Source organism: Stegostoma tigrinum, chromosome 6 (genome assembly GCF_030684315.1).
Source record: "Stegostoma tigrinum isolate sSteTig4 chromosome 6, sSteTig4.hap1, whole genome shotgun sequence".
Classification (NCBI taxonomy): domain Eukaryota; kingdom Metazoa; phylum Chordata; class Chondrichthyes; order Orectolobiformes; family Stegostomatidae; genus Stegostoma; species Stegostoma tigrinum.
In genome coordinates this window covers 65421746-65436411 of record NC_081359.1, presented here as the reverse complement: position 1 = coordinate 65436411, position 14666 = coordinate 65421746, and the positions used below count along the sequence as shown (strand labels likewise).

Genomic DNA, 14666 nt, shown 5'->3' with positions numbered 1-14666 from the left:
GCCCACATTCATTTTCTTCCCACAGTTACAAATTGAATTCATAACCTTTATTCCAATTTGAACCTTGACAAATACATGAATAGGATGAGAATAGAGGGATATGGTGCCCGGAAGGGTAGGGGGTTTAGGTGTGATGGGCAGCATGTTGGTGCAGGCTTGGAGGGCCGAAGGGCCTGTTCCTGTACTGTAATTTTCTTTGCGCTTTGTTCTTTGTTATGGACACTGCTTATTCTTTCTCCTCTCCACCTCTACAAATTCTTCTGTTCTATTTGCTAGCTAAGACCCTCTGCTTTTGCAACTCTGGCCTCATTTGTAATGATGTGCCCCTTGACTCTTTTTACAATGCAGAACCTGCAACAGTCTTGGCGTCTATTCTTAAACTCTTATGCCAAACCCCTCCACATCACTTCTGCCCCCACTGAATCATTTATAACATATCTCATTTTCTTTGCTTTCAGTAGAGTGCTATGAGACATTTTCACCACGTCACAGGCACCATATATCTAAGGCGTTACAGGAGGAATATAGCATAGTGGATTTTCATGGTAAATTTGACACTGAAATTAATAACTAAGTAGCACAATAACTAGCCTCACTATAAGTATGGGTCCCCTATTAGTTAAGCAAGCTGAGGCTATATATTAAACATGTAAGCATTTCTTAGATCACATAATTTATTTGATGACTATTGCATAATGAACATCAGAATTTGTTGATAATGGATACTTTACAAACAATCATTGTTATAGTGGAAAGGAAGACAAGTAACATCTCACGGTTAGCTTCCTGAATATCATATTTGACAGCTATATTATTTCACAAATAATGGATACACAAATAATGTTTTATACAATCATGCTAGATAGAATCCTCAGATGACAACTCTGGCAGACAAAAATATACATTATATATATTTACACTGTACATTTACAACATTGCGACTAACCATCTGAGGTGTACCATACATTAAATTATCTACGGATGTGGTCCACATCTGATTGAACATATCTGAATGGAACTATGATGTTAAGTAATTTTAAAGAAATGAGTCAGAGAAAAGCTAAGAGGTTGCTCATCCACTGACAGAATTATCAATGCAAACCATTCATTTGATTTATAATAATTTTACATATTATGGGTATCTCAAAATCGAGAATTTTATATTGCCAGTGCATTATCCCCATTGATAATTAAATGAATGTTAGATAATTAAGGATATCACATTTCAAAATGATTAGTCATAGGCAAAACTCACACAACGCTCTACATACTTGCTACAATGTTTGAAACAGTTTACATACATTCCTATAAATGCAAAGGACTGCGGATGCTGGAAATCTGACACAAAACACAGAATACTGGAAAAACACAGCAGACAACGCGTTGACATTTCGAGTCCAATATGACTCATACTCAGAACTCTGAAGAAGAGTCATAGTGGACCCAAAACATTAACTTTGTTGCTGTCTCCACAGATGCTGCCTGACCTTCAGTGTTTGTCTATGATTTTCTGTTTGTTATATGCATTCCTTCCTGTCTCTAACTTTCAGTGCCAGAAACTCCAAAATAAAAACTTCAAAAGTTCTGCTCACAGAAAAAAAACCATTTTGAAAATATTGTAATAATTATTTTATGCCTGATCGATAATTCCCGAATACTTGAATTTTATTGTTGCAAATCAATTACCAAAACAATACTTGGAAATTTTTTATGCAAACAGAAAGATCATTTGCTTTCCCCCCCACCCAGTTGTCACATTTTGGTTATCATCACCTAGCTTATTATTGTCTTCCAATCCTTCTAGTACTAAGAACACAGTTCCTATTATAAACCATCTATTTTCACAGAAGCTTATAATCACTTCTGTCAAAAAAGATCGATTTCTGACACTACTTCTGACTTCCTCATTTTTAACTGGTCTCCACTGGAGTTTCATTTATCCTGCACGGTGAATGACTTTGGCAATCCCAGTCATTCTTAGAAAACTTCAGGATTTCCAAATGAACTCTACTTTGTTTTTAACTCCTTGCATTAGTTCCATCATTATAGCTTTGTTTGCTCATGGTGTAAACTCATGATGTTACCCCAGAAGGTTTCAATGAACATTTTCAAGTGACTATGAATGACTACATGTCTCACTGACTTCTTAGCAATACCTGGACCAACTAAACATTTCTATGATTGTATTCAAGCTTAATTTTTCCTGGGTGAAGTAAAGAAATGATGAAACTAAAATGAATTGGATGAAGGTAAGGCTACAGTGAACTTCTTGTTGCAGAGTACTGTTATGATGAAAAATTAAAATATCCAAAGCAAATATCATAATGATCGTTATTTGGACTTTTTAAAAAGAATTTATATCACTTGCATTCAGACTGGTCAAATTTGCAAATTGTCCAAGGATATTAGTATTAATTAAATAAGGTGTCTAAATGAACAGAATAATGGCAGGTAAGATTCAAGAGGAAGAAATCAAGGTATGAACATAAAAAGAAAATAATTGGGCTTCATGTATGCTCAAAGAACAGAGTTGGTAAAGTTGAAACAAAACTAAGAGCTTTTAATGTGTCAATTGATAGTGGGCCCAAAATCTGCTGCCTCATTGTGCCAGGGGCCCGGATTCAATTCCACTCTTGGGCAACTGTCTGTGTGGAGTTTGCACATTCTCCCCATGTCTGCATGGGTTTCCTCCAAATGCTCCAGTTTCCTCCCACAGTTCAAAGATGTGCAGGCTAGGTGGCTTGGCCATGCTAAATTGCCCGTAGTGTTCAGGGATTTGTAGATTTGGCGGGTTATAGGGGGATGGGTCTGGGTGGGATGTTCTGAGAGTCGGTGAGGACTTGTCGGGCTGAAGGACCTGCTTCCACACTGCGGGGATTCTAAGGTTCTAAGAAAATGCAATTATGAGCTATATTGTCAGAACCAGCAGAATACAATGTAGAAGGTTGATATAATTTGAATATTAAGACTCTAGTGTTCCAAACATATCATACTTTGAACATTGCACTTAATTTTTGTCATCAAGAAATAACAAAGCATGATCAAACTCAGGGCGGGGCATATAGATGATCCAGCAGACAGATTCTTTAATTCAGGCTGAATTATGAGGAAAGGTTGTAGAGACCTGGGTCTATCATAATACAAACAAAGCAATTTGGAGGAGATTTAATTGAGGTATATAAAATAGAAACAAGTTTTTAAAAAGTAAATTTAGAACAGGACTTCAATGGCAGAAGTACAACTGAACACAAACTGAAACTGGTCAAAAGCCAATCTAGCGCTGACATTAACAATTTATTTATGAAAATTTTGTTGTACAAACTGATATTTATTTGAAATAAAAACCATTCAATCATTTAAGAAGCAATTGGATATCATGATGGAGGACTGTACAATCTTACAGATAGGCATATTATGCTTGAATAAATTGTCTTACTTAAGATTGCAGAAGGAATGTGCAATAAAACATCAATGAACGAGGAAACATATACATTTGGTGTAAACTAACACCAGGAAAAGATGTAGGACTCTTGAGATCAGATTTTTTTTATAAGCTACATTCATTAATTCAATTGATGCAAAGGATGGTAGATGATTAGAAGAACAGATTCATTCAGAATATCTAAAATATTAAGAAGAACATGATTTAAATAGAAGAGATTGAAATAAGGATACTTCAATGCTTCTCCAAGATTAAACATGCCTAATTTTTGAAACACAAAAGTACTTTATATGACATTCACTTTCAGAACATAGCTGCTAAAATCATTCAGGACGCAATTACTTTGGTCTAATGTTGACTTCACCAAAATTTGCAGGATTAATGGGGCAGCAACAAGTTAATACGGAGCTATAATACTAAAAGCAAAATACAGCAAATGCTGGAATTCTGAAATAGAAAACAGGAATTGCAAGAGAAACTCAGTTGGTCCTGCAGCATCTGTGAAGAAACAGAGTTATTATTTCGAGTCCAATATGACTGCCTACACTCAGCATTTGCTCTTCAGCTTCTTTGTAAGGTTGGTCATCTGACCGATGGGGCTGATAGTGTCCTTTTGCAACTGTTACAGGAAACAGGTAGAACCGCAGAGTAATTCTGGTCCCACAGTTTTAAAGAAAGGATATATCACCATTCTGCAAAGCTGTGATACATGTGTGTTCTAACAGGTAAAAATAACTTTATTGTATTTCAATTTATTTGCCAACTGGCTAAGTGTGAAGATATCACTTACAATGAACAATAACTATGCTCTAAAATCATCAGATTATAAAAAGTTTTAAGTGCAAATCTTGCATTGCGTTTTATAGAACTCAACCTGTAACATCTTACTTAAACTGTATTATACAACGTATACTATAAAATAAAATTTTAACATATCATTAATGTATTGCTATATTTGATTTTTTGGCCTTAGACAAAAATAGATACTTTGTGAAGAAACCTACTGCCATTTTATTTAGCCTCCATAACATCTGTAACTAATATACTGCTTTGACTGATTGGGTCCTTTTATCAAATGACAGATCATTGTGTTATTATCAGGGACTGGTGATAATCTGAATTATTTGATACTGCATATTTTAAGGTGCAAATAATATTCTACAATAAAATGCCAAATGTTTATAGCATTCATGGCTACATTTATTTCTAAAGGTGGTTCTACTGTTGTAGGTGATGACCTCCTCTCTCCCCACTCCACACTTTCCTTGTTTCATTTGGTTTTAGCAATGAGTGAATCAGAATTGCAAGAATTAATTTTCACCAAATTTCCCAAATTAACAGGAAAGGAATACATATTATAGTTGAAACAATTAAGTAATAAATTGCATTAACTGGATTACTGAACACTCTGCTATTTTATTGGATTAGAATAGATTCCCTACAGTGCGGAAACAGGCCCTTCGGCCCAACAAGTCCACACTGCCCCTTGGAGCAACCCACCCAGACCCATCCCCCTATAACCCACACACCCCATTTTATAAGTTAAAAATTGCATTCTATATGTACATATATTTGTATAAACTTGGGGATGTATTTAGACATGTAAGTATATGTAAATGGAACAGTAAATTACAACTGAGAACTCAACAACAAGTGATAAGTTAGCTGTCTAGCTGAGTCCAGTTCATTACAAAGTTTGACCCAAGAATAGGGAGAACAACAGACCAATGAATTTGTGATAGTTCATGATGCCATCCTCTCTATATAATGTTTCGTAGCCATATAAATGATGATATCTTGTTTGTGCAATGTACAATATAAAGTAGTCTGTTACCAATTCAGATTCAAAATTATAGCTTAATCTGACTTCATGTGTATAAATTAAAACAATACTATAGAACAGTATTTAAGTGAACAACCATCAGTAAAGCACTGATATAAAGAATTTTATTTTCTAAAAATATAGTAACTACTAAAATGCTATTTTAGTTTGTTAATGTATGGTCCTTGGTTGATTATGATTGCACTGAACTCAACAGATAACGGGGTCTGAGGATCAATCATTGTCTGATTTGGAAAATTCAGGGTTTGGCTCAGTGTCATCAAATGCTTCCTTATTGCTGTAAGCAGCATTATCTGAAGCACTGCGTTTTGGATTAACATGCGCCAGCTCTGACAAAGTAATGTTGTCATGGTTCACCAAAGTTGTTTTGTCCATGTTTTCCTTACTATGTCGTGACACAACGCTGTCAAGAAAGTCTAATTTTGGTGGCAATATTCCACTTTCAAACAGGTGTTTAGCTAGATATGAAACACCAAGGTTACCTAAGAAGGAGAATAACATTGACATGGTTTTAAAGGGGAATCGTTGAACGTAGATCGGTTCACCTCCAAAGCTATGTTCTAAATAGCATCCTGGATAACAAACAAACGGGTGCAGATGTAAATATGGTTCGCCACCACTAATTCGAAACAAAAAACCAATGATATATCCAGCGATGGAGCCATATGTGTTTGTTCCCTTGATGAAAAGTACTGATATTAACTGAGGAAAGATAATAACATAGACGAGATCGGAGCTCAGATACCATAGACCGTAGATAGATTGAGCCAACAGAGCCATAGATGTTGCAGCTCCTCCAAATAGAAATACAGTGATTCGCATTACCCACAATATTTCTTTGTCTGTGGCCTGCAATGAACAATTATATTAAGAAAAGAATATTACTCAATGTAGTATTGACATGTGATATAGCTTTTCTTCAGTTACACAGAAACAATTTAAATATATATTTGTAGGTAGCTGTAACCTCTTTATCACATTCAGTCACTGAGATTGTGCCTATTTTTCTTGACTTCAGTATAACTTCAACCTCAATAGCATTACCTAATGCTTAGTTGCAAAGCATTGTAGCATCATAAAATGATACATTTCAGCAGGACTCCATTTTGTATGTAACTGCTGTTTAACGTAGCCATCCAAATTGTTGCAATGTGTTGTCCTTTCCAGCAGCTCTGCATTTTTCCATTTGCAAGTGTTCAGCCAATTCTCTTCCAAAAGTTGTTATCGAATGTGTTTCTGCTGTGCTTTAAAGCAATGCATTTAAGATAATAACAACTCACTGTGAAAACAAAGTCCTCAACTCACCTGGTTATTTTGTCAATTACCACAAATGTGTGCCCTCTGCTTACTTACTCTTGTGCCACTGAAAGCAATTTCTTGTTATCAAATCTAAAGAAGTGCTTCAGAAGTTCGAATCCCTCCCACAAGATCTCTCCTCAAACATTGCTTTTCTAAAAACAAACAATTTCAGGTTTCTCTAAGCTGTTTGGATAGTTAAAGTTTGGCATTCCAAGTACCTTGCTAGCAAATCTGCTCTGCTCCATTTCCAAGATGTTGCCATCTTTACTAAAATCTGATGCCCAAAACTGGACATAGTACTCTATGTGGAGTCTTATTATTTTCATAATGTCCTATATCACTTAATATTCAATATCACAAAGGTGGTCGAAAGAAAGGAAACCTAATTCTAGAAAATAAATATTATTCGAAAAAAATTCTCACCTGCCCATTTGCTGCATGAATTGCAATTAAATGTATAAAAAATATCCAGTGCTTTTACACTTGTAAGAACATGTTGGTATGAGCAATTGTCTTGTTTAGATCCAAACTTACCTGTTGCCTGAATGCAAGATGGTAAATATTCCGAGCAAACATGGAACTTGCTGACAAAATGGAAGAATCTGCCGATGACATCACTGCAGCAGAGACAGCTCCGAGACCAAAAAATGAAATGTAGGCTGGACATAGATGCTGCAGTACTATTGGCAAAATCATGTCAGTCTCATTGTTGTTCTTGGGATCTGGCAAACCGTAGGAAGTCTTATTCCAGTCTATATGGAGAAAGGGACTATCTGAACATAAATTGCACCCATTACATAATTACCTGCTATTTTGTATCTGGACAAATATAAACAATTGAAACAAATACAAGCAAATATTATGATAATATGATTACTTGGTTACTTTTTTACAGTAATCCTTGTTTGTTTCCAAAATTGAATCTTTTTTTAAATCAGAAACAATTAAATAGTAAAAATTGCATCAGAGATTTTGCCTGCACAGAAAATATATTTTGATTTTTATCAGTAGTAGCATCATAGTTCACACACTTGTCAGTGCTATGTTTCAATGGATTGTTCCAGAAAGCTATTCCCACTGCAATTTGGAAATGTATTTTTCTTTTTAAAAGAAATGTTTATTATATATGGGCTTTATATGATGTTTAAGGAAATGAAAATTATATAGCTATGCTGAATATTTAACTCCTTTGTTAGATCATTTTAGTTAAATATTGAAAACCATCTATACAGCTAGTCAAAACATTCCCTGATAACTGTTTTTTTAGAAGATTCATCCATCACAATTAACATTTAATTGGAGTGAGGCTGTGCATGAACAAATGTTCCATTCAAGATACATAGGCTGCCATTCATTATATTTTACACTATTTCGACCAGTGGTCTGTTTGCATGGGAAATATATTTAAGCAGAACACGTAAGCTTTAAAAAATCTAATAATGACTTGTTTTCCATCATCCACTGACATACAGGTACAAATCATAACGAAATGTGCAATTTATCTCAGATTTGTTATAGAAATAATGTAAAATACAAACATGTTCCTCAGTGATTCACTCCTGGATTTGTAATCACCAATTCAGTTTTAGTAATAAATCGAATCAGGGAAAAAAATTTTCATACCTTCATTCAAATAATTAAAATGATGATTTTAACAGTTTTTTTTTAAATGAAAAGCTTTAAATGACTGTTGTAATATCCAGGTCTGCAGAATCTCAGAATGGTTCAGATATAACCTAAAAGACACAGTGAAGACCCAGGTATTTTACCAGTAGATGCGCCAATTGCACCAATAAGTGCAGATGGGACAGCCATGACCACGCAACCGAAAGCAGCCAGAAAGGAGAGGACCTGAGCATAAGTTGCAGAAGAAGCAGAAAGGACCCTTTGGAAATATACTTGCCACGGGATCCCACCCAACATCTGAAAATAAGCACAGAGAGTAATTGTATTGTGATTGCAGTCCTATGAAGAATGTTATACAATGGTAGACATTATCTGATGCATTGTTACTTTAACGTGATTAACAACTGATTTGCTGGCTGCATAGTGACATATATCACCTGCAGCATTAGATGACTGTGCCATAAAAAAACATAAGAAATAGCAGCAGGATTAGGCCCCTCGAGGCTGCTCTGTCATTCAGTAAGATTGTGGCTGATTTTTTGTGGACCTCAGCTCCACTTAGCCACCGGCTCGCCATAACCCTTAATTCCTTTACTGTTCAAAAACCATTCTATTTTTGCCGTAAAAATAATCAAAGGGGTAACTCAGCTGCTTCTTTGGGCAGAGATTTCAACAGAATCACAACCCTTTGGGTGAAAATTTCCTCCTCAACTCAAGTCCTAAATCTGCTCCCCCTTATTGTGTGGCTGTGCCCCCCCTAGTTCTGCTTTCACCCACCACTGCAAACAAGCTTCCTACTTCTATCTTATCCAGCACCTTCATAATTTTCCATATTTCTGTAAGATTCCCCCCTCATTCTTCCAAATTCCAATGAGTCTACTCAGTCTCTCCTCACACAGCAATGAAGGCTTCATCCATACCAGTAAGAGGAAGTTGTCTATCCAGGTCGGGATATCTGGTGTTTCTACACGACCCAGCCAGGGCTCCTGGTAAACTTCGTGGCTCGCAGTGATGCTGATGTCTTTCACGGCTGGATTTAACAGGGCGAAAGGGATGCTGATCCACTGGGGGGAAAGAGGATTGAAACTGAAGTTGAAAGCTTGCTTTACTTTAGCTGAACGCCCGTGCATTTTGAGTTGGCATTCAACGACCGACCTTACCAATCCTAAGAAAATGCAGAACAACTGGACCACGTCCGTGTATGCCACTGAGTATAATCCACCGACCAGGGTGTAAAAAACTGCAATCACCGCAGAAATGACAACCGACAGGTTTATGTTAATATCCACTATCACACTCAACGTTGCACCTGGAAAAAGAAACAATTGTGTATTTATTGGTTTAATGTTGGCTTTCCGTACAGCAAATATCAAATCTAAATCCCTACTTTCACCCCCTTAAAAGAAAACTTTGCATTGTTTACAGAGAAGTGGCCACTGTCTTTATTGCAAATAAAGCCGAAATTTACTCCGGGACGTAAATAAAACGCGGATTTGGGATTGAAATCGGCAGTGACTAAGATGCTGCTTGGCCTGTTGTGTTCATCCAGCTCCACACTTTTGAGACACGTCCTCGGCGCTGGGAGCAGGGCTTTACCTAGAGCGGAGAGAACCGCTGCAGACCAAAATATCTCTCCCATGAGAGCGGGGATGAAGAGTAATCCGCCCATTCTTTTGCCGTAGATCTGCTGAAATGGATCCAACATGGTCACGTAGCCCCTTGAGCGCATGGGTTTAGCGAAAAATAAACCACCTGTAAGACAAAGAGACTCTAAAATCCCAACAGAAACCGAATCGCTAATTACTCACATTACCAATGGGCCGGTCTGAGTCAGCTCCATCCCTCACGTTCGAAAAACTAAGCTTTTACTTTAGCACGACTTGCACGCCCTTAATAACGGTTTATTCTGGAAATTCACATGCACTCAAATTGCGATCAGTGTCTGTACTTAATAATCCGCAATTTTCAGTTTTATTCTGATGCAACGCGGTGAAAAACAATCTCTACGTCAATTTAACATGATTAAAAACAAAAGCTCGAAAGCTTAACTCTGCATCTCATTCCAGAGTTGCTGCCAGACCTGCTGAGTTTCTCCCAGCAATTTCTGTTTTTGTTTCATATCTCCAGCATCCGCAGATTTGTCCTTCAGTTTAGCCGTGTTTGCGGTATTTGACTGAATTATTTTAGCGCTGTCTTTCTTTCGGACATAACTTGCTGGAAACAAGGTTCTTCGAATGTTACTATTTGGCTTCAATGTGATCACAGCGTCCAAATGAATAAAATGTGAGAAAGAAATGTAATTTCTTCCTCTGATTGGATTCTGGAACGGGGAAGATCGAACCCGTTTTAGCGCATAGTGAATATATATGTTTTTTTTAAATTTGTGAATATCAAAAGATAACTATCTATCGGCTCCACTGAAAATCCAGCATTGAATGCATGGTAGGATTTAGTCCCTTTCAACAGTCCACTGAGTGTTCAGCGAGCGGTAACAAAATAGGCTTCGGTAATTTGGAAAGTGAAATATAAAACCTGTCACTCCAAAATGAGTTGACAACGAGTGGTTTAAATGTGCGCGGAGTTAGCTATGAACGGCTGCTGTCGTCCTCGCTTCGGAGAGATTGGACACTGAGCCACAGGCAGACCCGTGTTGTACCCATGTGTTTATTGCTGTTTAAGAAAAAGAAGGTTGCTGCAATGCCACTGACAGTGGACATGGGGACTTGTATACGGCATGTGTTGAAGATTCTAGCCTGTTTTTGTCTGTACAACCGCCAAGAGCTATGGATCATACCTACAACCAGGCTGAGTGCATATCCAAAAGGAGCCTGAGCCCAGGCCAAGCCGTATCCAGGGACATAAACCGCCTCTGCCGTGCCGTTGATATAACCACCGCCAACCCAGGTCGCTGTAATGGGTCAAGAAGGGTGAATAGGTAAAGATTTGTTAGATGAAAGACAATCTCATTCCAAGACAATAGCAAGTAGAATGCTGACTGTCGCACCAACAGAAAGTGAGAATTGCGAAAACAAATAGCCAGGGACAGAGAATGCATGGTCCTTCTCGGTGATCGGGATTAATGTGCATTTATCTGCTTACACATTCAGAAACGACAATAAAAAACAGCAGCAATTCTGAGGGGGAGGGGTGTACAGAAAGGGCAGAACAGGAAAGTGCATGTCAGAGTCTGCCTTGCTTTTTATCTCTTTTCATCTAGCTTCAAATGTTAGTCAGCGGAGAACCACACGCACCTTTTAAGATTGGTTTACTGAGGAATTTTGCAGACAGAAAATCGCTAGGAATAATCTTTTTAATGCACAAACAACGATTATTTAAAGCGTTTCAAAAATTGTGGAGCTTTGTCACGAGAAACGCAAGTTTTTAACACACTTTCATCTTCGCATTTACTTCATCACAGGCTAAACCCCAACCTCCCTAAAGGCTATCCCCACCCGCCCGAAAGGCTAATACCCACATCCTAAAGGCTAGCCCCCACGCCCCCAAAGGCTAACCTTCACCCCACAAACGGCTAACACCCACCCCTTAGAGGCTAAACCCCAACCTCCTCAAGGCTAACACCCACCCACTTACAGGCGAAACCCCACCCCCTAAATGCTAACTCCCACTCTCCGAAAGGCTAACACCCACCCCTGACAGGCTAACCCACACCCACTAACAGGCTGAACCCAGACCCCACCTACAGGCTAAATCCCCCTCACAGGCTAACCTCCCACCTACAGGCGAAATCCCCCTAACAGGCTAACACCCAACTGCAGGCGAAATCCCCCTTACAGGCTAACACCCCACCTACAGGCTAAATCCCCCTCACAGGCTAAACCCCTCCCCCACCTACAGGCTAAATCCCCCTCACAGGCTAACTCCCCCCTTACAGGCTAAATCCCCCTTACAGGCTAAAGCCCCCCACCACCTACTGGCTAACCCCCATCACAGGCTAAACCCTTTCAGGCTAACCTCCCTTACAGGGTAACCCTCCCCCTACAGGCTAAAACACCCCACCCCTTACAGGTTAAACACTTCGCTTAGGATAACATCCACCGCCAACCCCTTTGCAGGCTAACCCAGCCCCTACAGGTTAACCCTCCCTTACAGACTAAACACTCCCCTCACGGGCTAAACCCCGAAATATGGTCCAGATGCTCTTTTTTCCCCCCGGGAGCGGCTCTCGCACCGATTCCGGACCAGGTTAACGGCGCTCGGACAGCGGGCGAAGCTGCCTGAGCGGATCCGCCGAATGGGATAAAATGTCACGGGGGGTACTCACCTGTCGTGGTGAAGCTACCCACCAGTAACCCGATGTCTCTTCCTCCAATCATGATCGCTTCACTCCGGTCTTGTCCTGTGTTCGAGTTTTTACTTTTCCAAGCAGCCCACACTCCAACACATAAAATCAGGAGGTAAAACAGGACAATAGCGACTATCCCATCGATGTGAATGGCCATTTTCAGTCCGAATTGGAGTGACAGCAAAGCTGCTAACCCATCCAAAGCTGAAGGAAGAAATAAATGCAATTTCCGTTATTCAGGAGAAATGATCCATGCTACGTAGATAGGTAGATCCCTGAATATTACGTTAAACAATCACCTTATTGGATAATGACCGTATTTAAATACGAGTGGCTTTCAGATTCCGTGAACGGGTCGTTTCAAAATGTCTGATTTAAACAGTCACCGCGAGATGGACAATACCATCATCTATGTTGGGAATTAATAATGGGAAACGTTGAGCCCGCCTGAGCTAACACGCCACTATGGTAATGGAGAGAGTGTGGAATGCAATAGGACAGCCAGGAGAGTTGGAATCGGAGAGCCTTGTGACGGTTCAGCCAGATCCTCACAGCCCCAACCTGCATCCAGCCGAAGAAGCAACTTTGCCATTCACCGCTGCAAACCCAGCCTTTCCATTAACGTTATAGATCCACGGGGAATCTTTAAGTTGTGCAGAGCATTCTGGCTTTGTTGTTGGTTAGGGGAGTATCTAAAGGCAAACTCATTTATTTTACATTAAAGATAACACTGGACGATGGGCAGATATTTCGCGCTGGCCACCCTGCATTTTGTAGGTTAGGAACATTACTGCACTTAGTTAAACACACACACACAGAGATATTGAGTAGGTTAGGCAACACCAGGGGAGCAAACCAGATTAGCGACTCAGAACTGGATCTGGACCCAAAGTACAACCTTTTCCTAGAAACTGCCTACCGCCGCTGTTTCAGATCCCCAGTCCCCGCCGCCCCTTGCTGTATTTTGGTTATTGTTCACTGCATCCGATCACTGGTAACTGTCATAACGGTACAGCATTAACACATTTCAATCGTCGTGAAACTGATGTGCGATAAAGCGGCACAGCCCAGGACATGGAGTTCCTCTCGCAGAGAACCATGAAGGTGAAGTTACCAGTCCATCTGTAATTGTCAGTGTAGCCCCGCTTTTACTCCGATCTCCAAGTCTAGGCACGAGTGGGGCTAGAAATATTCACTCACAGCGTTAACACATCGATGCACACTATCTACAAGACGATGCAAAATGAAGCTGTTTTTTTTTCTATCAGGGGTTTCTGTCAATCTACTTACCTTCGAATGAAAGTGTCTCGCCTTTCAAGTTGGGGACGCAACGTGCTACGTTTGGCTCGGGTCAGGGAGCTGGGAGATCAGGAGCAACAGGAACCGAGTGCCGTTCTCTGGATTGCATTGAGCGGCCACCCACCGACTGCTCTGGGTTTATACAGGCGGGGGGCTCCGTCAGCAACTGCAGATGAGGAGAGGGACAAACGTCACCGAGCTCAGAATGAAATCTCTCTGTGAATGATTTGAGCTTGTTAATTTTTGACCTGAAATTCGTTAAATAACTTCATAGCCTGACGCACAGTTTAAGAAGGCGGACTTAGTTTAATCAATGGAAATAAAAAAGGGCTTCAATGCCCTTCACCATTCCAGCTCTGGATTGTCGCTAGTGTTCTAATTTTGGCTTCTTTATTAAAAACCTGATTGTGTGTTGAACAGGAAAACGCTTAATTTTGAAGGGGAAACGATTCTCCTCTGATGAAGGGTCTAGGCCCGAAACGTCAGCTTTTGTGCTCCTGAGATGCTGCTGGGCCTGCTGTGTTCATCCAGCCTCACATTTTATTGTCTCTGAGAGAGCTCAGGAATGTTGAATCATTGATGGGCAACTAAGCATTAACTTAAGCTTTGATGTTCAAAAGCCAAAAGGCTTTTAGGGAACTTCAGCGAACAGTAAACGATAGTGTGACTCCTGTGTGAAATTGTAAAGAAAAATTCTCTTCTGGCTGACAGTGAATTGCCAAAGAAATGGGAGAGATCGACTGTTATACCTGGAAACATTCCGAAAATTGACACCACCCCCACGACTGGTTCAAGAAAACTTATTAACTTTAGTAACACAGGTGCCAATATCGATAAGAGGGGGGCGGTGCAGA

General features: G+C 39.6%; 1 protein-coding gene across 3 annotated transcripts; it reads right to left on the bottom strand.

Moving 5' to 3' along the window:
- Positions 1-687: 687 nt before the first annotated feature.
- On the bottom strand, positions 688-14027 carry LOC125453017 (high-affinity choline transporter 1). Of its 3 annotated transcripts, none has more exons than XM_048532022.2 (9): positions 13804-14027; positions 12493-12717; positions 11005-11118; positions 9807-9962; positions 9371-9519; positions 9131-9274; positions 8354-8507; positions 7119-7336; positions 688-6134 (listed from the first exon to the last, which is right to left on the bottom strand). In XM_048532022.2, the coding sequence occupies exons 2-9, from the start codon at positions 12668-12670 to the stop codon at positions 5499-5501; spliced, it is 1749 nt and encodes a 582-aa protein (XP_048387979.1). In that variant the 5' UTR covers positions 12671-12717; positions 13804-14027; the 3' UTR covers positions 688-5498. The 3 variants fall into 3 exon arrangements, with proteins under 3 accessions (XP_048387979.1, XP_048387981.1, XP_048387980.1); XM_048532024.2 differs by lacking the exon at positions 13804-14027 and adding an exon at positions 13628-13786; XM_048532023.2 differs by lacking the exon at positions 13804-14027 and adding an exon at positions 12813-13176.
- Positions 14028-14666: the final 639 nt, after the last annotated feature.